At 35.9% G+C, this 22581-nt stretch overlaps 3 protein-coding genes and 2 long non-coding RNA genes across 5 annotated transcripts; 1 reads left to right on the top strand and 4 right to left on the bottom strand.

Annotated features, from left to right (window-relative positions):
- Positions 1 to 2014: 2014 nt before the first annotated feature.
- LOC128244425 (arylalkylamine N-acetyltransferase 1-like) lies at positions 2015 to 5521 on the bottom strand. The gene is made up of 2 exons (XM_052962433.1): positions 5459 to 5521; positions 2015 to 2653 (listed from the first exon to the last, which is right to left on the bottom strand). Exons 1-2 carry the CDS (start codon positions 5519 to 5521, stop codon positions 2015 to 2017), a joined length of 702 nt encoding a protein of 233 aa, XP_052818393.1.
- Positions 5522 to 7346: 1825 nt separating this feature from the next.
- On the bottom strand, positions 7347 to 10774 carry LOC128243642 (uncharacterized). Its single transcript, XR_008262865.1, has 2 exons — positions 10637 to 10774; positions 7347 to 8168 (listed from the first exon to the last, which is right to left on the bottom strand). It is a non-coding gene; the product is annotated as an uncharacterized LOC128243642 (long non-coding RNA).
- On the top strand, positions 9100 to 10624 carry LOC128243646 (uncharacterized). The gene is made up of 3 exons (XR_008262872.1): positions 9100 to 9507; positions 9714 to 9782; positions 10058 to 10624. It is a non-coding gene; the product is annotated as an uncharacterized LOC128243646 (long non-coding RNA).
- A 2887-nt stretch (positions 10775 to 13661) lies between the features above and the next one.
- Positions 13662 to 20886, bottom strand: LOC128243618 (uncharacterized). Its single transcript, XM_052961495.1, has 5 exons — positions 20583 to 20886; positions 19833 to 20395; positions 19564 to 19722; positions 18708 to 18798; positions 13662 to 16597 (listed from the first exon to the last, which is right to left on the bottom strand). The coding sequence occupies exons 2-5, from the start codon at positions 20370 to 20372 to the stop codon at positions 13929 to 13931; spliced, it is 3459 nt and encodes a 1152-aa protein (XP_052817455.1). The 5' UTR covers positions 20373 to 20395; positions 20583 to 20886; the 3' UTR covers positions 13662 to 13928.
- Positions 20887 to 21025: 139 nt separating this feature from the next.
- LOC128243633 (arylalkylamine N-acetyltransferase 1-like) lies at positions 21026 to 22581 on the bottom strand. Its single transcript, XM_052961514.1, has 3 exons — positions 22564 to 22581; positions 22102 to 22175; positions 21026 to 21904 (listed from the first exon to the last, which is right to left on the bottom strand). Exons 2-3 carry the CDS (start codon positions 22150 to 22152, stop codon positions 21254 to 21256), a joined length of 702 nt encoding a protein of 233 aa, XP_052817474.1. The 5' UTR covers positions 22153 to 22175; positions 22564 to 22581; the 3' UTR covers positions 21026 to 21253.

Here is a 22581-nt window from a genome sequence, read left to right as displayed (position 1 = left end):
TGACGCCCGCCCCTTTCCCTAGACAATCGCAAATGGGCTTCCCCATTTCCTTATAAAGTGATACTCATATTTATAATCAATAAAACAAACATAGATTTTGAGTGATAAACCTTTAATAAACTGATAACAAAATTGTAACCGTGTATTTAATAGCTGAAAAGGCACAAGTTAGGTGGAACATTTTTTCTGCACGGTACCCTTCATAAAATCCATGGTGTTCGATATTTGTTCATCCTTTTCGGTATGTCATAACAATTTTGAGTAAGAGTGAATCATGAAAACAGCCTCGAGAGGGGAAGGTATCCTGAAAGATGAAGCCATGACCGTCTCTCCCTGGAGAAATGTCCTAACCTAAGCCCCTCTCCTCAGACGGCGGGGAATGAACTCGAACCCACGTGGCGCGTTTCTCCCCATCATTAGATACATTGCCAGGGACATCAGATTGCGAATCGGAAAGAATAAACACACAAGAACAAAATACCAAAATTCTTTCGTGGATTAAGGCACACCGCTTCGAACAATAACCTATTTATCTATCCCGAACGTATTTTCAGGAATAAAACCACGCAGATTCTTTGTGCCCCCTCCCCAGACACTGGAGAGAACTCCCCGAACATTTAAATTGTGCAAATCAACGACTTTCATTGGGGTGACATTTACACAAACTCCATGGTACCAAGCATTACAGACACATGAATAAAGCTCCCAGGCCGTTTGAAGACAAAATATGCCTCTTCAACATCTGAAATATCCATAGCCTCATCATACCAATCCTTTAGATTCATTAACCATTTCTGGATGTTCTCATCCCGACACGGCTTCATTCAATTATGATAAGCCGTCATAACCGCATGTTCAAGCTTGAACCTGTAAAGATACGGTGTTAGATTCCCCAATAACCACTGGGCTCTACCAATGTTTGGCTAAGTTCGTACGTTTACCCTTGCCAACCGCAGGGTCACTTAGATGAACAGGATATCCACCTAATTATAATCATTTTGTAGCTGCTTGGTGTAAGTAGATAACTACTCCCTTAAACCCCACATGCCCTTTGAGTGACCCTGGCGGTGTCAGCGACATAAATATCCAACTTTCGCTCCCCTTGGTGTGGCAAAGGAAAAACATATGATCACTCAAAAAATGTACAGCTCCACTGTAGTTTTTAATGGGTGGTAAGGAGTGGCCCCTGTCTTACAATAAAGGCGAATCAATTTACACCATTTTGTAATCTGGCTAAGTACAACTAACACATTCTCATTTCCAAAGGTGCTTTTACGAAGTGGAAGAAACATAAGTTAATAAGCAGGCCGTTTAATGCCCGCAAATATCACGGCAGTCTGGCTTGGCTGATGAGTTTTAAGCACCAACAACGGCAGTTGGATGGAAGCGCTTAGCCCTTGAACAATGATTGTTAAGAACCTGCCGGGTAAACAACACTCTTATGCTGATGCTCTCTCTCGGTTTAACCCCGGGTGGTCGTGTCCTCTTTTTAAATAGAGGGTTTAGGGGTGAAAATATTTCAATAAATCATGACAGTAATATTTCATACTGATCTCTGAATGTGATGAAAATAAGCAAATTCTGAAATCAACTATCCAAAAAATTTTACAGGGCATTATTTATAAGGATGTTGAACAGTACAGGTTAAGACTTTCATATGTTTTTTTTTTTAATTTTTTATTTATTATTGGGATTTTTTCCCGAAGATTGGGAATAATAGCATATATTTTGCTTAGGGAATGGGTCCGATAGTCGGAACCGTGGGTACTAAAGAAAAGGCCCTGTCACTTGATGCAGGTTACAGATTGTATATATATCATAAACAAACAGAGAACAAATGTTTGATTTATTGAGTCTATGAACTTAAAATCTTGTATGTCTTTTTGAGGAAATACAATAAGATTATATAGCCGAGTGTATAACAAAACATTGCAATACATTTGATACTTGGTAAAACGACACTTTAATCGGGGCACATTGCATGCCCAATGTTAAATCGCTTTCCCGTAGATCTTTATCGATTTGTGTTCTCCAGTATTCTGAATACTTTCTTTCCTTCGATTTCAAAATCTTCATAGGCCGTTCCAGACAAAACGTCAAAACCTAACCGTTCATAAATCCTCTTTGAAAAGTTCGAGGAACATTCACCTGTGATATAGCAAGGGCTGATGCCGAGGTTCTTGGCCAACTTTATTCCACTTTCCATAAGCAAGGTCCCAAACCCTCGCTTTCTATATTTCCTTGTGACTCCAAGTCCAAGGAAATGAACGGCTTCATCAGTGCTGTAGTGGTCGTAGATATTCGCTTTCCCTATTGCATAAAGCAAGAACGCATCCTTTATTTTCAGACTCTCGTCATCAAGCTTATTCAAATCCGGCATATTTTCTTTTCTTAATGAGTATTCATTTATTCGGAAGCCAATGATATCGTTGTCTTCGGGATTAACAACCATCAATGATATTCCTGTCTTTAGCGCCTTTAACCAGAATGATTCAAAGAATGGGGACCACTTAATGCCTACAGCTTTTCCAATAGGCTCATCGATAACGAAACATTCTTGGACCTTTTCTAAAACATCCTTGTACCTGTCTTCTGTAATCAGCGTAAGCTCACCGAATGGCAAGTGCATATCCTCTTTTGTCTTCCGAAATGCCTGCAAACAATAAGGATGACTTAGTTCATACAAAACTACGTTTGTAATATTTTTATTTGGCCAACCGTTTTGATTCAGATATGAACCTACCTCGTGGGGACTGTTATTATATATATGGTAAGCGTTATTAGACTTATTCGTCAACAACGTTTATGAATTGTTCAATATTCATCCAACAATTCATATCATAACCATTTGAAATATTTCAATTAACAAACTAACTAAAAGATAACATGTTGAAACTTATTAGTGTTGTATACAATTGGTTGCTAATGAAGTATATTTTAAGTCAAGTATGTCAATATAATTGGTTTCTCCTTAAGATTAAAGTATGTCATCAACATGTGATTGACGTGAAACTCTACACATTACTTCCGAGAACTAATCCTCATTCAAATAACGTTAACGATGCGTTCGCCAAGGTGAAAGAGACTTTATACCCTACCACCACTTTCCAAATGACATCAAAACAGCACTTATTTCTACCCATTTTGGTAGGCAATTTAACACACATTAAGGTTATAACAGCTTCAAGCAAACATAGTTCTACCGTTTGTATTCATTAGACAATTATCTAGCTCGCTTTTGAAATAAAGTATGTTAATATATGTTCTTGTCGTCTTCTCACGTTGATTTATTGTTATGTCATTTACATTCATTTGCCTAAATTTCCTAAAACTATAGAGTAAATTATTGTATTTAAGTGAGGCATTATACTTTCTACGCATTTGATCAAGATCTGGCACACAATTGGTGTCTTCAAGGGCCGATTTAAATCATGTATGAGTGTATACCAGATATTAAAACTATCATTATTGTATCTATGTGAGATATTTCACTTTCAATGCAGTCGAGCAAGATCTCGCACACAAATGGTATCTTCGAGGCCGATATAAACCATACATGCGTGTATACCAGATATTGAAACTATCATTATTGTATTAAAGTGTTGTATTTTACTTTCAACGCAGAAGAGCAAGATCTAGCACACAGGTTATCTTCAAGAGCCGATGTGAATTATGTATGAGTGTTTATTGTGTGCAAGAAGGAGTCGCATTGCCTTTAGGAAGAATGGACGGATTAATAATTGTATATAACAAATATGTGTAACAGGGTACAATTCTTTGTATGGATTAGGAATTGGTTGTATGTAACCTTTTTATGCTCGTTTAGTTCATTCACTGTGACCATTGAATTTTCAATTACTTTTCTTTCGACCACGACCATATAGGCATAGGTTAATATGCAATTTGTGATCTGTCACATGATTGCAGTTATTTTTCATAGTTTGATGAAGGAGGTTGGACTTCTTGTTCAGGATAACGAAAACATGCAAGATATTGCATCGAATCTCGCGTCTTAGATCTGCGGTCCCTAAAGTAAACGTACTTTACATTCTTTGAAAGGTTAATAATAAACATCTGAGCAATCTGATTGAGTGATAAAACTGTTTTGGAAGAGAGATAAATACGTTCTGGAAGAGAGATAAATACGTTTTATAAGTGATATCCTATTGAAACACGTAATGCATCCAAAGAAGGAAATCAAGAGTCTCAGATTTATGAAACTGTTCATTGATACTGATAGTAAATGCAACACTGCCAACAACTACTTATTGCTTTAGCATGGAAGATCAAATTACAAAAGAATATTCACTAGATATAAAGTACATTGCAATCCTTGAATATGTAAACGAATTTGAATGTAATTGTTTGAAAATACAGACAGTTTTCCTCGTAATTTCCTGTCATTAAATGTGTATCTTTTAGCTCACTTTTGAAACAATTTTTCATAGTTGACTGAAAAAATCGCATTTGAATCGCCATAAACGTGCCAATGTATGCTTATAAAAGCCGCTTACTGCCGAAATTGTCAGCGAAATGTAACAAAAAAAAGTGATGAACAATATATTTCGACTAAATAAGACATGTTAACAACTCGCGTGACTAGTACATTTTCTAAAAATAATTGAATTTCACAAGCAAAGAAAGTGTGCCGGTTATTTCCAGAAATACCAAGTTTCGATTTGAAGCGTTTAACACAAAACTTTAAAGATGATAGAGAAAGGTAAGCCTTATTTCAGTCAAAATTTTCATCTCATCGATAGTCAATTACATAACTGTTTTAGGTTCAGCTTATATCTATTTAGTTACTCTATTTTATTTCATCGTATAAAACGAGATTTTAACAAGTTTAATGATTATTGTCCGTTTCAGTTTTATATCATTACACCGACCTGGAGTCGGCGACGCTCATCCGAAATAGTGGACTGATAAAACGATCTGTGTACAACGCTAGATTTGGATCGGAGGTCTACCTAATTTAAATGCATCCCACTGCGTCCTTCAACGACGTGCGTCAATACTATTCTTATTATAATTACAATAATATACAGAAGTATATTCTCAACACCGCTTATTATTTTAAATAATTATTGGAGTAACGATTGGCATTTGGTTGAAATACAATGGCTATAGACAAAAAAGGTGTTGAGATCTTACCATCCATAATTCGTTTTTAACGATGAAATAAAATAGAGTAACTAAATAGATATAAGCTGAATATAAAACAGTCTGGTACTGCGTTCTGATCTGTTAGGGTTGGTGTATTAGCTCTTTGTGAGTCTGTGAGACCCCAAGATGATCTTAACGCGGTTACAGGCAGTTAATCAGGACCCCGCTCGCAGCACCCTCACAAGCACTACCAAGATAACAGGGTACAGAGGTAGACCAGCTAAGACCCTGTTTGAGAAAAATGGACGACGAAAACCCTATTGGTCCCACAGTGGGAGGGGCTCACACTTACCGACGTATTGTCGGGAGGTAACAACCCACGACCAAACCCCCGGCCATAACCAACAGATGCCATCTGACGCCCGCCCCTTTCCCTAGACAATCGCAAATGGGCTTCCCCATTTCCTTATAAAGTGATACTCATATTTATAATCAATAAAACAAACATAGATTTTGAGTGATAAACCTTTAATAAACTGATAACAAAATTGTAACCGTGTATTTAATAGCTGAAAAGGCACAAGTTAGGTGGAACATTTTTTCTGCACGGTACCCTTCATAAAATCCATGGTGTTCGATATTTGTTCATCCTTTTCGGTATGTCATAACAATTTTGAGTAAGAGTGAATCATGAAAACAGCCTCGAGAGGGGAAGGTATCCTGAAAGATGAAGCCATGACCGTCTCTCCCTGGAGAAATGTCCTAACCTAAGCCCCTCTCCTCAGACGGCGGGGAATGAACTCGAACCCACGTGGCGCGTTTCTCCCCATCATTAGATACATTGCCAGGGACATCAGATTGCGAATCGGAAAGAATAAACACACAAGAACAAAATACCAAAATTCTTTCGTGGATTAAGGCACACCGCTTCGAACAATAACCTATTTATCTATCCCGAACGTATTTTCAGGAATAAAACCACGCAGATTCTTTGTGCCCCCTCCCCAGACACTGGAGAGAACTCCCCGAACATTTAAATTGTGCAAATCAACGACTTTCATTGGGGACATTTACACAAACTCCATGGTACCAAGCATTACAGACACATGAATAAAGCTCCCAGGCCGTTTGAAGACAAAATATGCCTCTTCAACATCTGAAATATCCATAGCCTCATCATACCAATCCTTTAGATTCATTAACCATTTCTGGATGTTCTCATCCCGACACGGCTTCATCAATTATGATAAGCCGTCATAACCGCATGTTCAAGCTTGAACCTGTAAAGATACGGTGTTAGATTCCCCCAATAACCACTGGGCTCTACCAATGTTTGGCTAAGTTCGTACGTTTACCCTTGCCAACCGCAGGGTCACTTAGATGAACAGGATACCACCTAATTATAATCATTTTGTAGCTGCTTGGTGTAAGTAGATAACTACTCCCTTAAACCCCACATGCCCTTTGAGTGACCCTGGCGGTGTCAGCGACATAAATATCCAACTTTCGCTCCCCTTGGTGTGGCAAAGGAAAAACATATGATCACTCAAAAAATGTACAGCTCCACTGTAGTTTTTAATGGGTGGTAAGGAGTGGCCCCTGTCTTACAATAAAGGCGAATCAATTTACACCATTTTGTAATCTGGCTAAGTACAACTAACACATTCTCATTTCCAAAGGTGCTTTTACGAAGTGGAAGAAACATAAGTTAATAAGCAGGCCGTTTAATGCCCGCAAATATCACGGCAGTCTGGCTTGGCTGATGAGTTTTAAGCACCAACAACGGCAGTTGGATGGAAGCGCTTAGCCCTTGAACAATGATTGTTAAGAACCTGCCGGGTAAACAACACTCTTATGCTGATGCTCTCTCTCGGTTTAACCCCGGGTGGTCGTGTCCTCTTTTTAAATAGAGGGTTTAGGGGTGAAAATATTTCAATAAATCATGACAGTAATATTTCATACTGATCTCTGAATGTGATGAAAATAAGCAAATTCTGAAATCAACTATCCAAAAATTTTACAGCATTATTTATAAGGATGTTGAACAGTACAGGTTAAGACTTTCATATGTTTTTTTTTTAATTTTTTTATTTATTATTGGGATTTTTTCCCGAAGATTGGGAATAATAGCATATATTTTGCTTAGGGAATGGGTCCGATAGTCGGAACCGTGGGTACTAAAGAAAAGGCCCTGTCACTTGATGCAGTTACAGATTGTATATATATCATAAACAAACAGAGAACAAATGTTTGATTTATTGAGTCTATGAACTTAAAATCTTGTATGTCTTTTTGAGGAAATACAATAAGATTATATAGCCGAGTGTATAACAAAACATTGCAATACATTTGATACTTGGTAAAACGACACTTTTAATCGGGGCACATTGCATGCCCAATGTTAAATCGCTTTCCCGTAGATCTTTATCGATTTGTGTTCTCCAGTATTCTGAATTACTTTCTTTCCTTCGATTTCAAAATCTTCATAGGCCGTTTCAGACAAAACGTCAAAACCTAACCGTTCATAAATCCTCTTTGAAAAGTTCGAGGAACATTCACCTGTGATATAGCAAGGGCTGATGCCGAGGTTCTTGGCCAACTTTATTCCACTTTCCATAAGCAAGGTCCCAAACCCTCGCTTTCTATATTTCCTTGTGACTCCAAGTCCAAGGAAATGAACGGCTTCATCAGTGCTGTAGTGGTCGTAGATATTCGCTTTCCCTATTGCATAAAGCAAGAACGCATCCTTTATTTTCAGACTCTCGTCATCAGCTTATTCAAATCCGGCATATTTTCTTTTCTTAATGAGTATTCATTTATTCGGAAGCCAATGATATCGTTGTCTTCGGGATTAACAACCATCAATGATATTCCTGTCTTTAGCGCCTTTAACCAGAATGATTCAAAAATGGGGACCACTTAATGCCTACAGCTTTTCCAATAGGCTCATCGATAACGAAACATTCTTGGACCTTTTCTAAAACATCCTTGTACCTGTCTTCTGTAATCAGCGTAAGCTCACCGAATGGCAAGTGCATATCCTCTTTTGTCTTCCGAAATGCCTGCAAACAATAAGGATGACTTAGTTCATACAAAACTACGTTTGTAATATTTTTATTTGGCCATACCGTTTTGATTCAGATATGAACCTACCTCGTGGGGACTGTTATTATATATATGGTAAGCGTTATTAGACTTATTCGTCAACAACGTTTATGAATTGTTCAATATTCATCCAACAATTTATATCATAACCATTTGAAATATTTCAATTAACAAACTAACTAAAAGATAACATGTTGAAACTTATTAGTGTTGTATACAATTGGTTGCTAATGAAGTATATTTTAAGTCAAGTATGTCAATAGAATTGGTTTCTCCTTAAGATTAAAGTATGTCATCAACATGTGATTGACGTGAAACTCTACACATTACTTCCGAGAACTAATCCTCATTCAAATAACGTTAACGATGCGTTCGCCAAGGTGAAAGAGACTTTATACCCTACCACCACTTTCCAAATGACATCAAAACAGCACTTATTTCTACCCATTTTGGTAGGCAATTTAACACACATTAAGGTTATAACAGCTTCAAGCAAACATAGTTCTACCGTTTGTATTCATTAGACAATTATCTAGCTCGCTTTTGAAATAAAGTATGTTAATATATGTTCTTGTCGTCTTCTCACGTTGATTTATTGTTATGTCATTTACATTCATTTGCTTAAATTTCAAATAACTATAGAGTAAAATTATTGTATTTAAGTGAGGCATTATACTTTCTACGCATTTGATCAAGATCTGGCACACAATTGGTGTCTTCAAGGGCCGATTTAAATCATGTATGAGTGTATACCAGATATTAAACTATCATTATTGTATCTATGTGAGATATTTCACTTTCAATGCAGTCGAGCAAGATCTCGCACACAAATGGTATCTTCGAGGGCCGATATAAACCATACATGCGTGTATACCAGATATTGAAACTATCATTATTGTATTAAAGTGTTGTATTTTACTTTCAACGCAGAAGAGCAAGATCTAGCACACAGGTTATCTTCAAGAGCCGATGTGAATTATGTATGAGTGTTTATTGTGTGCAAGAAGGAGTCGCATTGCCTTTAGGAAGAATGGACGGATTAATAATTGTATATAACAAATATGTGTAACAGGGTACAATTCTTTGTATGGATTAGGAATTGGTTGTATGTAACCTTTTTATGCTCGTTTAGTTCATTCACTGTGACCATTGAATTTTCAATTACTTTTCTTTCGACCACGACCATATAGGCATAGGTTAATATGCAATTTGTGATCTGTCACATGATTGCAGTTATTTTTCATAGTTTGATGAAGGAGGTTGGACTTCTTGTTCAGGATTTGGACATATGTTTTGGTGCGTATTATTTCTGATATTGTATCTGCAATTACCCTTTCTGTATTTTCAATGAGTTGATATGTGCTTTGTATTGATGAATTATGCATTTGGTACACATTTACTTTTCTGCACGAGTTTCTCGAATTCAAGATGGCGGCAAATTCTAATCTATTTACAATCACTTTTCTACATCTTTTAAACTTTTAAAATAATCCTTATTACAGCTTACCTGTCATGGACTATTCCTAGAGGGAGAAGGTTGAGAACGTGTATATCCTTTCATTTCACAAATGGTAAGCTATTGTTGTGTGTGTGCTTGATTGTATTGTATGTACAGTCGGATAGGTTTTGTATGTCATTGTACTTTTTTAAGACTTGTGTTTATGTACTATTGTTTTCATCGTAGCCACTAGATTTATGTCACGTTTCATTGTTATAAACTGTTATAAATCGCGTTTACATATACTGTTGATTTATAAGGATAAATTATATCTGATATATGTATATATATAATATGTATACGATTAAGCATTATCTTATTCTTATGATTGTATTTGTCTATTTTCAGAATGCGATTATCGTGGTTATTCTCATGGTTATTATCTTGATTATCATAATACGTTTCAACCTATACAGTAAACCGTAAAAACCGGACCATAGTGTGGACGTTTTAATACGAATATGAACGAGCTAATATAACTAATTACATACAACTTATTATATATGGACCAGCAGGGCATGTAACCTGTATATTACATAAGTATGTGTGAATATATAAACATTGCATATTAGCGTTATACAATTATTATATGTTGATTAATTGTGAAGGAACGGGACCGTTTGATTGAAACTGAACGAACTGTATTGACGCTATGTTTTGCCTACAAGCGACGGTTCATAATCTGGCACATTTCGGAAAGCTACTCAAGAGGTGGTTACATTCCTTTCAGCATAGTTAAACAATGTTTACGATCAGAGGATAAAACCTCCAAGGGTAATGTTTATTAAAATGATCCCTGTTATATGATATATAATTCATTGATAAATAAACATCAATCGTATCGATGAAGAACACTTGACTCCTTATATCAATGTATACGTTTTCAAGCAAATAATTTTGTGAAAATAGAATAAAATTTAAATTCACCTCCTGTATTGTCTCCCGAGAAATTGATTCTAATCCTGTATTTTTATTCATTGTATTCTAAATAAATTAAAACGTCATTTAGATAATGCAGCTGAAAGGCAAGTGTTCAGTTACCTCGCGGTCGGTGTTCGACATCCAATATATATGTAGTTTGGGCGGAGCTATGAATATAAAAATATAATTGTGAAAAAGCAATGCCGTACTGTATTGTGGTTATGTTATTCTCAACTACAAAACTACGTAGCAAATGTCTACTCGACTTTGGTAATAGTTACTGTTCTTGGCCTGATATTAGAAAGTGTGACGAATCATGTTCAGTATTATTTGGGCGAATTAATGATTGAATCTTATCAAGTGTAATGGAATAAAGTTAAAAACGTTATCGTCAGGGGTATTGCATGAAGGGTATGGCTGTGCGTACATATAGGCCTTACTAGAATATAGTCATATACGTATAGCTAAATGTAGAACGTCCAATTACGTTGTATTTCGCAACCCGTAACATCTTTAGTAAAAACACTGCATTCTAGGTAAAGTAACAACATGTCACCGTGATTTTGTGTCAATATTGTAGAAATACAATGTTCGTCAACGTGTCCCCTAGCGGATACAACCGCATTGGCTGATACATTGTCGACGCAAAATCTGACGTAGGGAGTGTGTATCGGATGATTGGCAGTAGGCGAACCTTTAAACTCCCTCGAACTTTGAAATTCTTATTGATTAAGTCTACTACTTAATGGTTGCCAATCTGCAATCTCATTGGCTGAAAATGTAGGTTGTATTCTAAGTTTTCCATGTACGAGTATCTGAAAAAGAGTAACTATTGTGATAAGTAATGATGCACTAACTATTCAACATGGAATTAACGTTTGTAAATAACCGAGAAGACATTGTACTTATTGCAGAAGTAGATATGTTGAAGATGAAGAACCCGTATGGCCGAATCTGTTTTCACTTTATAGTAATAACTGGAAATTACAAAAAAAAACGTTCTGATGTTCCAGGCAAGCATCAGGCATTCAAACAATCCGTGCCATACATTGCCATAAGCATTATTTAATTATTGCCTTAAAATACCGGGTTATGTACTTAAGCGCATTAAGGCGCTGCGTTGACAAAATACACTGTGCATCTAAATGATGCAGCACCCAATGTTTTTGGTCAAGTTGTGTTGTAAGTCTCATTCATTCCTGTAAGGAGGCTGTGTTGGACTACCACAGTAGTCGCATGGATCATTCAGATTTGCAATCTTCCAGTGAAGAAGACATATTTAATTCATGATCACATAAAGTAGAGCATATTGCTGAATCTGCATAATCGTATTTCCTCTGACAAACGTTATCAAAGGCAATGCAATGAATGGGATATGCACTAACATGATTACGTCAGATACAATCCCTGTCATTAAACATATATATTCGTTGTGCCTTTGAAAACTTCCGTTTAGAAAATCATGTTCAGAACCATTATCTGATTACAGGAATCCCATCATTAGCTGTATTCATCATCTTTATTGATGTGAGGAAACAACTAATTTGTGTTAGTGTCGTTACAAAGTGTAGCCTGAAAAGTGTGAATGATTTTCCCATCGACTATTATCGTAGTACAATATTAGATTAAATGTTATATATTATACATCACTTATTTTCAAGAAGAACATGCTCAATTGAAAAAGGGAACTTTGTAAAGCAGATTTAGGACATTTTCGTTCGGATATAACTGTATTCTGTTGAAGTAGACAAAACGTCAAGCATAAATTATAGTGTTTTAAAGGTAAAAAAATAAGAAATTGAATGCAGAAATACACTCGCTTTCTAATTGCTTGCATATGGCTGTGCCCTTCCAGTTTTCAAGAGCCAAGCACTATGTGTAACATCTGGGCGTGCGTTTTCTCCAAATCGAATCAATGGATTAGTTGCTTACACAGTGATGTGAACTAAAATAAATGCCCACCTATGTCTGCGGTGTACCCAATGCCAGTAAATGGAAAGGCCTTTTTTGGATGCTTGCGCTGTCACTTGTGTTCTGCCTCAATCTAGCACGTGTGATAGTGAATTGAAATCTATGCATGGTCACATATCGACTGTGAAGACGCTGTTGTACTTTACCGCATAACTAGAAAAGAAATGTCATGCATGGTATTCCACATCAAGAATCAGTTTTACACACTGATTTCCACGTTCTAGTTCAATGCACCGTTTTGCGCCTCTTCCATTATATGGATACCAGGGACCACCGTTAATCTGATGTTGAGGCTTCGCTATAGCCTTTTCATAATTCGTTCTTGAAGACGATGTGCTGTCCTTCGTGAGTAAAGGGAACATTAAAAAGACCAACCATAGACCAACATAAAAAACACACGTCCGAACCGGATTAAAACTCAATAACAAGTGAGAAAGGCGCCAAAATAAAGAAGGGCGGATATGATAGCATTCGGCGCTGATAAAGAGTTCCCTCCCTTAATAATTATTAAATTTCCTCAAAATCTGTTAAATGTTGCGGTCATTTAAACTCATATTACATATGTGCGACGCAGGAATTATGACGGTTACGATGTGTGTGATATAGTTGATTTACATGATTGATTATTTTAAAAAGATATCCAATATATTATTATTCTTAATATATTTGAACAATTCATTTTTTACATTGTCTATTCCATAATTACGTTAGTCGAATTGGTAAAACATCGGTTTTATTCACACGGTATCCAGACAATATTTTCGTCAATAACTTATATCAACATTTATTTTTGGAGGAAGGGGAAGTTACTCCATGCTTAAAGTTCTTTGAGACTTTAACAATTTATCTTCCGTAGATGTTACCATAGCACGAAGTCATATTTCGTAGATTTAATGTATCCAATGTCCAAACTATATCGAAATGGTTCCAATCTGAATATCCTCTTAAACAGCCATTTACTTAATGATGAGCACGTTAAGAAGCTCATTCAGTTTTGGTTCCCTGCCCAATATATATGGAGCGAGAAACAAGCAAAGAAACAATACAACACACATTGTACTCATGATACTGTATACATTAAAATATGTTTATTGATAAATGTTACCATCTTTGAACAATGAAACACACATAGCATTTCAATAGGCAATATATATTTATAGATATAGAGTATTGCTAGGTATATATTGTAATCTCTAAACTTAAAATAAATAAAGAATAAAATTAAAAATAAATCCGTTACGAGTCGTATGTGTATAATATTGCACTTGTCCTTTTTCGCACTGAACTTGAGAATTATTATCTGAACACAGAATGATTTCATGCAACGTCACTTTCTTCTCTGGAAAACGAACCTTGATCGTTTGAATTGGTCAATGCTGTTTTCGATAACATTGAATGATCTAGACGCCATAATATCTATTTTAAATTGCTCAAAGTCATCCCTAGTCGTTACTTCACATCCGACAAGTTCAATTGTTATTGGCTGATGGAAATCGGAGATTTGCTCTGTAAGTGTTTTCAGGCATTTGACCGAGAGACGTACTCTTTTTAATTTGATCACAGATAGACTTAGCATTTCTTTCGATATCGTCATTATTTTGTCCCCTAAATTGGTTCGGTGTAAAAGCATAGTCTCGAGTGCCCGTAGTTTGGGAATTGCACTAATCATCAGATCAATATCTTGTTCACTCTTCAGCTCAAAACAGCTGAAGACGCGTAGCATGGTTGATCTTTGTAGTCCTTCAAATAAAGTCTTCAATACGCAAGAATCAAAAAATGCTCCCAGTACGCAGTCCTCGATCGACTCCGGGACCATCACATGTGAATATGGAAGTAAGTTCACTTGTAGTATTTTCAGACTTGTTTGCTTCGACAAGTCAAGACTCAGTTCTTTGCACGAAACACCGTGATCTAAACAGTGAATGTCCCCCAATCCAATTTGTTTAATGCAAGTTTTCTTTTCAAGACTAGAACTCAACTCCACTAGTTGATTGTGTGTAAGATGCAAGTCCCACAGTGACAAAGTTTCAAGGTTCATCATGAGACACATGGCATTAAACGCTTTCTCTGAAAGAGGGACATAATGTTCCACCCAACGCATGCTTTTCCAGCAACCAGAATGAAATATCAAAATATTCAATGTTTCTTTCGCACAGGTAAATAAATGATCAATTTCAGTTTCGCCGGCAACGGCCCAAATATCAAGTCTTTCGAGTTGAGACAAATAATTGGTTGGCATTTTACTTAATACGTTTTTGAAATCTTCAGAAGTGTTTACGTCATTGATGTGCAGTGTATTCGCAATCGACGTATCGGATGTTAAGTTCCAAAACGCTTGATTTATTTTATTTGTATCGTCTATGAACACGTCACAAACGCTAACTGAAAATGGTTCATTGCGGCATTGCTTTCTATCTTCGTATTCCATTTGACATGATAAAAACATGTCTTGCAAGTCCTTTAGTGGCGCAACATCTTCCCAATACTTCAGCAAAGACCCATGAGCAAGATACATTTTTCGCTCCTTACTAGCTATTATTGCAGGCTGAAGTTTGGAAAATATCTCTGAAGCGGTTGCAGGGGACAGACCGCTAAGAAATATGAACACTTTTGAGAACTCCAGTATGGTGTTCATAGTAGAGCACATTGTCAAAAGTGACAGCTGCATCTCCGATTTGCCGGACTCTAGACAAATATGAACGGCTGCAAAGAATTCCTGGAATGTTTTGTGCGGAAAGGACACTTCTGACTCCCGTCTAGTTAATTTCCGAATAACCTTCCGCTGTGTCAATAAACCAGACTTCAAAACCCTCTGAAAAACTGTTTCTCCAAGTGTTTTGATACTTTCCGACCGGCTAAATAGCAGTGATTTCTCGCGATGTGAGTCAAATAATGCATTGAATGCTAGTTTCGCCAATGCCTGTATTGTTGAGTGATATTTGCTATCAAATAGGTCCTGAACGGTTTTGTTTTCGACTCCTTCGCCTGTATCTTGAAACAAGTTTTCATCTTTCTTCTCAGCTCTGAAGAGGTTCAAGTTTATAATATCACAGAAAACATCACACATGGAGTCTCCCAGTTGCATGTCATCACACCAGACACAAAGAAGATGCATTAAAAGCAGTGGAATTTTCTGAAGATGACTGATGTGTTTCTTCTGCAGTTCGTCGTAAAATTGCTTCGTTGAACATTCGGAAAGGTTAATACATTCATCTTCAAATTTGAGCATGACATTTTGTATCAATTCTTCCGAAGCTTTGCCTTCAATTCCAGCTATTTCAATATGTCGATCAATTTGACTGGTTTTCAAATTGATCACGTCTATCTTCCAGGGACGGGTTGTTGTCAATATAGTGCATTTGGCTCGTGATTTTCTGTGAGGTACATTTGATTCTTTCAATCGACACTTTGAGACAGCCCTCTCTGGGTGTTTCCATTCATCTAGCCCATCCAGAACAACTAGACAGTGTTCGCATGTCAAGACCCTTTCCACAAATGCAAGAGAATACGACTGTAATCTTGGTAATTGTGAAATTACTTGATTGTATATCATAACATCGACATCGCATTCATCTTCAAGACACTCTCTAAGCAAAATAATGAACACGAAATCAAACTTGCGGATGGTTTCGAGATCGCCTGGTTCGAAATTTCGGGTAGTTTCGAGGTCCACCGATTCCTGGTTGAGGTATATTGAATCACACCAAAGGTTTGCAAGATATTTACTATAGACCGTTTTCCCTAAACCAGCATCTGCAGATAGATATATTTCATTGCACCTCTTTGATTGATTGTGAAATATCTCATGAAGGCTTTTGACCTTCCGTCTTTCTTTTGAACGAAGTCCTTCGAAAGAGGAGCCAAGACTTTCAACAGAAAAAAGCGCTGGTTGGACATATAATTCTGCCAGGGGTACTTCGTTCTCTTCCAAAAACGACGAAAGTGGGACCGAAGAATGGTGTTTTCTGTTGAACGATTTCAGATCTTCTTCCAAGTCTGAAATATTAACGTTTTATCGAAAAATGAAATGATAACAACAGAGTGATAAATGTCAATAGATGTAGTTTTGATTTGATACTTTATCATGCATTTGTTTGGGGTTAATCAACAAACAATTTGTTACAATTCATTAGTCACAGTATATGACTTGTTTTAATGTTCGCATCAAACTACTTGACTTCACAAACTCATAATAAACTCGATTTGAAATCTTGGCCAAATTTAACACAGAACAGATAAAGGTTCAGTGTTCAATTCACCTATTTAAACAATCTGCCATCAATTCCCTAATCGTATCTTACATGCGTGATGCTTATTACGGATTTAGCGTACCTAGTAAATGCACGAAAAGATGATGCCTTCGAAACGAAAACGATAACTTTTACATGATGAGACAATTTATATATTTCTGCATTTTCCGATCAATGTGATATAATAGGGATATTATTTAGGACTTCTTCAATAAACATTTTAATCGACATGTTTCGGCCTATTATGAAGGTAATATCCGACATGTCACTATTTTCAACTATACCAACAAATAATTACAATACTATTTAACTTTTTAAAGTACAGTGTACTTGACTGTTAAAATATAAATAGAAACTATTATTACTCCACATAAGAACATCGGTTTCCTGTTAAATAATGTGACATATAAAAACGTATGTAAAAACACTTAGGCAAAAAAGAATACCTGTGTTTCCGGTAACCCGACCGACCCTATTTTTTTCCTCGCCGACCATAATCTTTTTTTAGACATAAAAGTAAAAAAAATAAATATCAATTCTATCGTAAAAAAAAATATTTATTTTTTAAATATATTGTCATTATTTTCGTTGTTTGTCTTTCTATGTCCCCGGGGAATAAACGTTCATTCCTTATTATGTATTACCGAGACGCTATGTCAACAGGAAAACAAAATGGCGAGGGCGGCGAACCCTGTCCGATATCTTCAAATTGGCAAACGCATGTTTACGGTCCAAACACGTGATTAATCACAAGAGACATATTTTGCTGTCTTTAAAATGAAAATATTTAGGATTATAGCTCACGGTGTTATTTATTCATGTCTAAAAAATAACTTCCTTTTTTACGATTAGGCTTTGCGTATACCATGCAGGCTTCTTACGATTAGGCTTTGCGAATTCATGCAGGCTTACTGCCAGGTTCCAATACACATTTCATTAATCGTTACATTAATTTATCCGCAAAGATCAATCTTTATTTATTTCGCCTTATTTAATAAGTCCGATCAACTGAAATCCAAACAAAAACCTTCAAAAGTTAACGACACATTTATTGGAATGTGTCGGCTGCAGATCAAACGTTACAATTTGTGACGTCAGAGCACGAGCGGTGATAATATCATAGGCGTGTGGCTATGGTTTGTATTTAATTCGGTCAGTCGGATACCGTATGATCCCATTTGATTGCCAGCATTTCGCCTAGGTTGGTAAGAAAATACCATACGATCGAAAAAATAATAATCAATAATCGTTGTCTGAGAATCTTATAACAATGACCGAAATTTTTGAATTCACTATAAAAAATATTAATGAAACTTTGATTGTACGAAAATAAGAAAAGTAAAATAAAAAAATATCCGCGTTTACTTGTTCTATTTTCAACCTGCCTCCACTCGAAGGCCTAGTTTAAGGAGCTCACAGTTGACAAGAAAATCGGCGATTTTCCTCAAGCAAATTAACAAATTTAGTTGATAATTGACTGTTTGCGTAGAACATTATCACTGATTTGTAGAAATTGAAGTGCTGGATTTGTTCTAAAAAACGATCGCGACTTATAAACGAGTATTGCATACAAAAAACACCAGATTTCATGGGCAAAATTGGCGGGAAAATATGGTAGTCGAAGGTAAGGAAATGATTTCAGACATTAAAATATCTGAATAGCTTTTTTCAGCTCTGACTTTTTGTAAATTTTGAAACGCTTAGATATAACATAATTGATCTAATTCAACAGAAAATTGCATGATATAGAAACTGCAAAAAAAAAATCCCGACCGACCGACTCTATTATTTTTCGCCATGTTACCGGAAACACAGATATTATGTTTTTGGCCTTATGGATTGCAATGAGCACTTACAGAGCTTAAGCTTCAAGTAATTTTCCTCCCGGGCACTTGCGCACATGGCGTCTGCCTCTTGAGAAGAAATACTAAAGTCTTCCATCTGTAGCTATAAATAGAAATACGAATTTATTGAACGTCAAACGTGGCATTTGTTCAGAAAAGAAATTTATTAAATTAATAAGAGAACCTTGTACACGATTTATATATAATGCTTTGCCTATCGAAATAATGAAAAAAAATAACCTAATCACATACTTAAGTACATGAATTCAACCAAATAAATTTTCTGCATTTGATCCATTTTTGAGATTCCTACCATTTGAAATAACTTGTTAAATGGTAATATGGCATACTTGAATTATGATGCAAGGGAGGCAACAGTGATTTAAACCAGAAATACTTCTCATACTCAAATGTATAACTATTTAGCTGCATAAACCTATTAAACGTTTATGAGTAAGGATGAACAATGCTTTACACCAGTAAAATTCAATACACATGGCCTATTAATGTAGATCATCAATAACACATGTTATCTCATGTGAATTTGATAATTTGAATGATTCTTCTTTATAATGTTTAAGACACATTAATGATATTAACGATTAAACTATCGTAGACTTGGGGTTTTTGTTCATAAACCTATATATATATATATAACTCTTTACATAGTATAAAACATGAAACCGTGTGTTTTTTAAGTAGGCAAATTCTGCCAATATTGTTCGACGTTTTTCAATTTAAAGGTAAAGTGCAAAAGTTTTAGAACAATATGTTCACGTGCATAAAACAAAAAAAAACAGTCGTTTTAAAACCGTTTTTAGTCTAACCGTACAATATGGTATTTAAAAATATGTAATTTCAATTTTACCTTTTTGAGGTTCTCAGTAGCTGCTAATGCGTTAACATCCTTGCTCAGAACGTCACCATCAGAAAGAACATCGATCATCTTGGCAATGAATGTTTGGACTTCGCCATCTTGAAACTCGAACGTACCGGAGTGAAGAATGGTATTGCGAAGATCTCGGGCCTAAATCAACGAACAAAGGATATGGTATTTTTTTCAAACTTTTTTCTGAACTGATTAAACCTTGTTGAGTTTAATCATTCTAGTTTCAAAGGCTATCAGCATGCTTTTACCTGTTCAAAATTCCTGATGTTGGCGATCACTGAAGCTATGTACCTGCAGTTAATGCAAATGCTCAATAGACCGGACGAATCCATGTCTTCTTTGTCAGTCGATTTGTACCCTGTTGTACTGAGGAAACATTTCGCAATCTCCCAATGGTCGGAAAGCCATTTTGATGAATCCGTATTCGACCATATTGGATCATTTTTTTGATGTTCATCTACTATCAGGTCGTATATAACACCACACATACTTTTTGGACACCCCTTCCGTCGTGACTTTCCCTTACAGTTGCAGTTTTTTGGATTTGCAGTTCGACACGGTTGATTGATTACACAATGATGTGGTATAATGTCACACAGATTACAATTGCATGAAAGGTTACCTGGGGTACCTAACTGTCCTTTGAGGTAGGTAAGAAATGCATCATGCATCAAACTAGCCTGATCGTCAACAAAACCTTCTAATCCATCCTTCAGGTATTTCAGAGCAAGTGAAGATTTTACCCAGTTTCTATACAGTTTGTTCTTCAGCTGGTCTTCGTGACTCATTGTTTCACGCTCGAGTTAGTATTCTGTAAATGATAGCAAATTTAGGAAATAATTCGCATGGATTTAAAGTAAATATGTGCATGTCAGAATTGAAACGAAAGTAAAAAATGACAAATGCGAGTATAGTATATAGTAGCTAAAGTTTAACGAGGCCAAATAAACAATAACAACAGGCTTAACCTGCCTTTCAAATTCTTTAGTTATAATTACCTGCGAAATCATATATTCCAGCTATAAATCACAACATCAATGTGCGTCTTACTGGTATCGACCGCTTGCATCTCAAATTCATGTCATCCGTGGCTTAAGTGGTTTTCCCATGACTCATCGACATGATATCAAATCCACTTTCGGTTAAGTCGTTAATAATTGTTATGTATTTGAGGAGAGTGAATAACATGGAAATATAATCATATTTCATCTCACTCATTTTAAGAAATAAATCCATAAATATACAGTTGATGATGTAGTTACAGTGTACCTTACATACGTCTGTTATTGACTATCACCTTAGTTAAACCATGCCGTATTGGTATTGACAGTAGGTTACACACGACCAATAAACCACAAAACTGCAAAACGGCGTATTAAAGTTAGCATAATTATGCGGTTATACATAATATAAAATATGTTCTTGTTCAAAAACATCAATAAGCGATATAATCCGGTTTATTTGTATTCATAATGAAAGCAAGGATAAATAGCACAAAACACATACGGCAATTTACATATTAACAGGCCTTTAAAGCGAGTTGATCGAAATAAATTATAAAGGCTGTTTACGGTATTCAACAGGTAAAAGTCCATATACATTTAAGAGGTGTTTCATATCTTATGCATTAACATTGCACTCATTGTGAACAGAATAATCATTGAGTCCGTTATATGCAGTGAAGTCCATATACTTTAAATGTTTTATGAACACCGGTATTCTTAAATACTATTTCACCGTTTACTTTGTAGTCCTCAAATGCGACTTCTTTCAGTGTCTCAAATCCTATTTTCTCGTATATCTTCTGGGAATACGCCGACGATCCTTCGCCATGAATATACGGACATATTCCAAGGTTTTTAACGAATTCTACTCCTACTTCAAGTAAATATTTACCGTGTCCCTTCTTTTGGTACTTCTCTGAAACAGCTAATCCTAAGAAATGAAACGATTCTTCAACACCATATTTTTCATAAAACCTGGATTTTTCAACCTCTTGATGAATAAATGTGTGTATTTTTCTCAAGGCGTCGTTTTGTATTTTGCTTGGATCAATCTCTTTGTTTTTGACATCTTGTTTTATAATTCGTATACCTATAGCTTCACCATTGTTACTATCCAAAAGCATCAGCGAGAGTCCTTCATCAAACGTCCTTCTCCATGAAGATTCCCTTTCTTTAGACCATTGTAAATTTAGTGATTTTCCCAACGGCTCGTCCCAGTTCTTGATAATAGTAAAGGCGTCTTCGTACTGATTCTCCCTTAGCCGAACTAGTTCCGTGTCAGGACGTCGACATTCTTCATTAGTCTTCTGGAACGCCTGCAAACATAGCGGATAACTGTACAAAGGTAACCAGAGTGCGCGACCATCATTCAGAACGAGAAACACATCAAAATAGCAGGGTAAATTTATACAAAATAATTTGTGATAAATATGAACATAGTCCATATATAGTGAATGTATTCCATAACTTGTAATTAAAACAAATTATGCCTTCCATAATATATTTAACATACCTTTTCGATTGACGCATCGGTTAAGCTTGATATACCTTTCTTCTCCGCCATCTTTAAAGTGATGTTTACCTCTCCTATACACACAGATAAAAATCAGAAGATCTCGAAATTCCTTTGCCTCTGAGTAGTGTTTCAGTGATAAAAAAAAGTTAATACGTGCATTTACAGCTAAACAAATACATTTATAAACCATTCGTTTACGCAGCGTATCTTCTGTTATCTTATGTTAATTTGAGGTAATAATTGAATCAGTTTGGGTAAATTTACTCCAACCAAATAATTACTGTTAATTTAATGCACATATATTGCATATGCTCATGAATGTATTTTCGGATTTGTTTTTGTCTATTGAATACATAATACTAAATTTACTACTACCTACTTATACTTATGCGGTTTAAGTGACAGTTAAAATGCGAAAATGAATAACATCAACTGTAAACCCACTTCCCCTGTGCGTACCAAATACACCATTTTCTA

The sequence above is a fragment of the Mya arenaria genome, chromosome 8 (assembly GCF_026914265.1).
Source record: "Mya arenaria isolate MELC-2E11 chromosome 8, ASM2691426v1".
In the NCBI taxonomy this organism is placed as follows: Eukaryota; Metazoa; Mollusca; class Bivalvia; order Myida; family Myidae; genus Mya; species Mya arenaria.
Note: the sequence above shows the minus strand (reverse complement) of the source record. Positions and strands in the feature narration are given on the sequence as shown.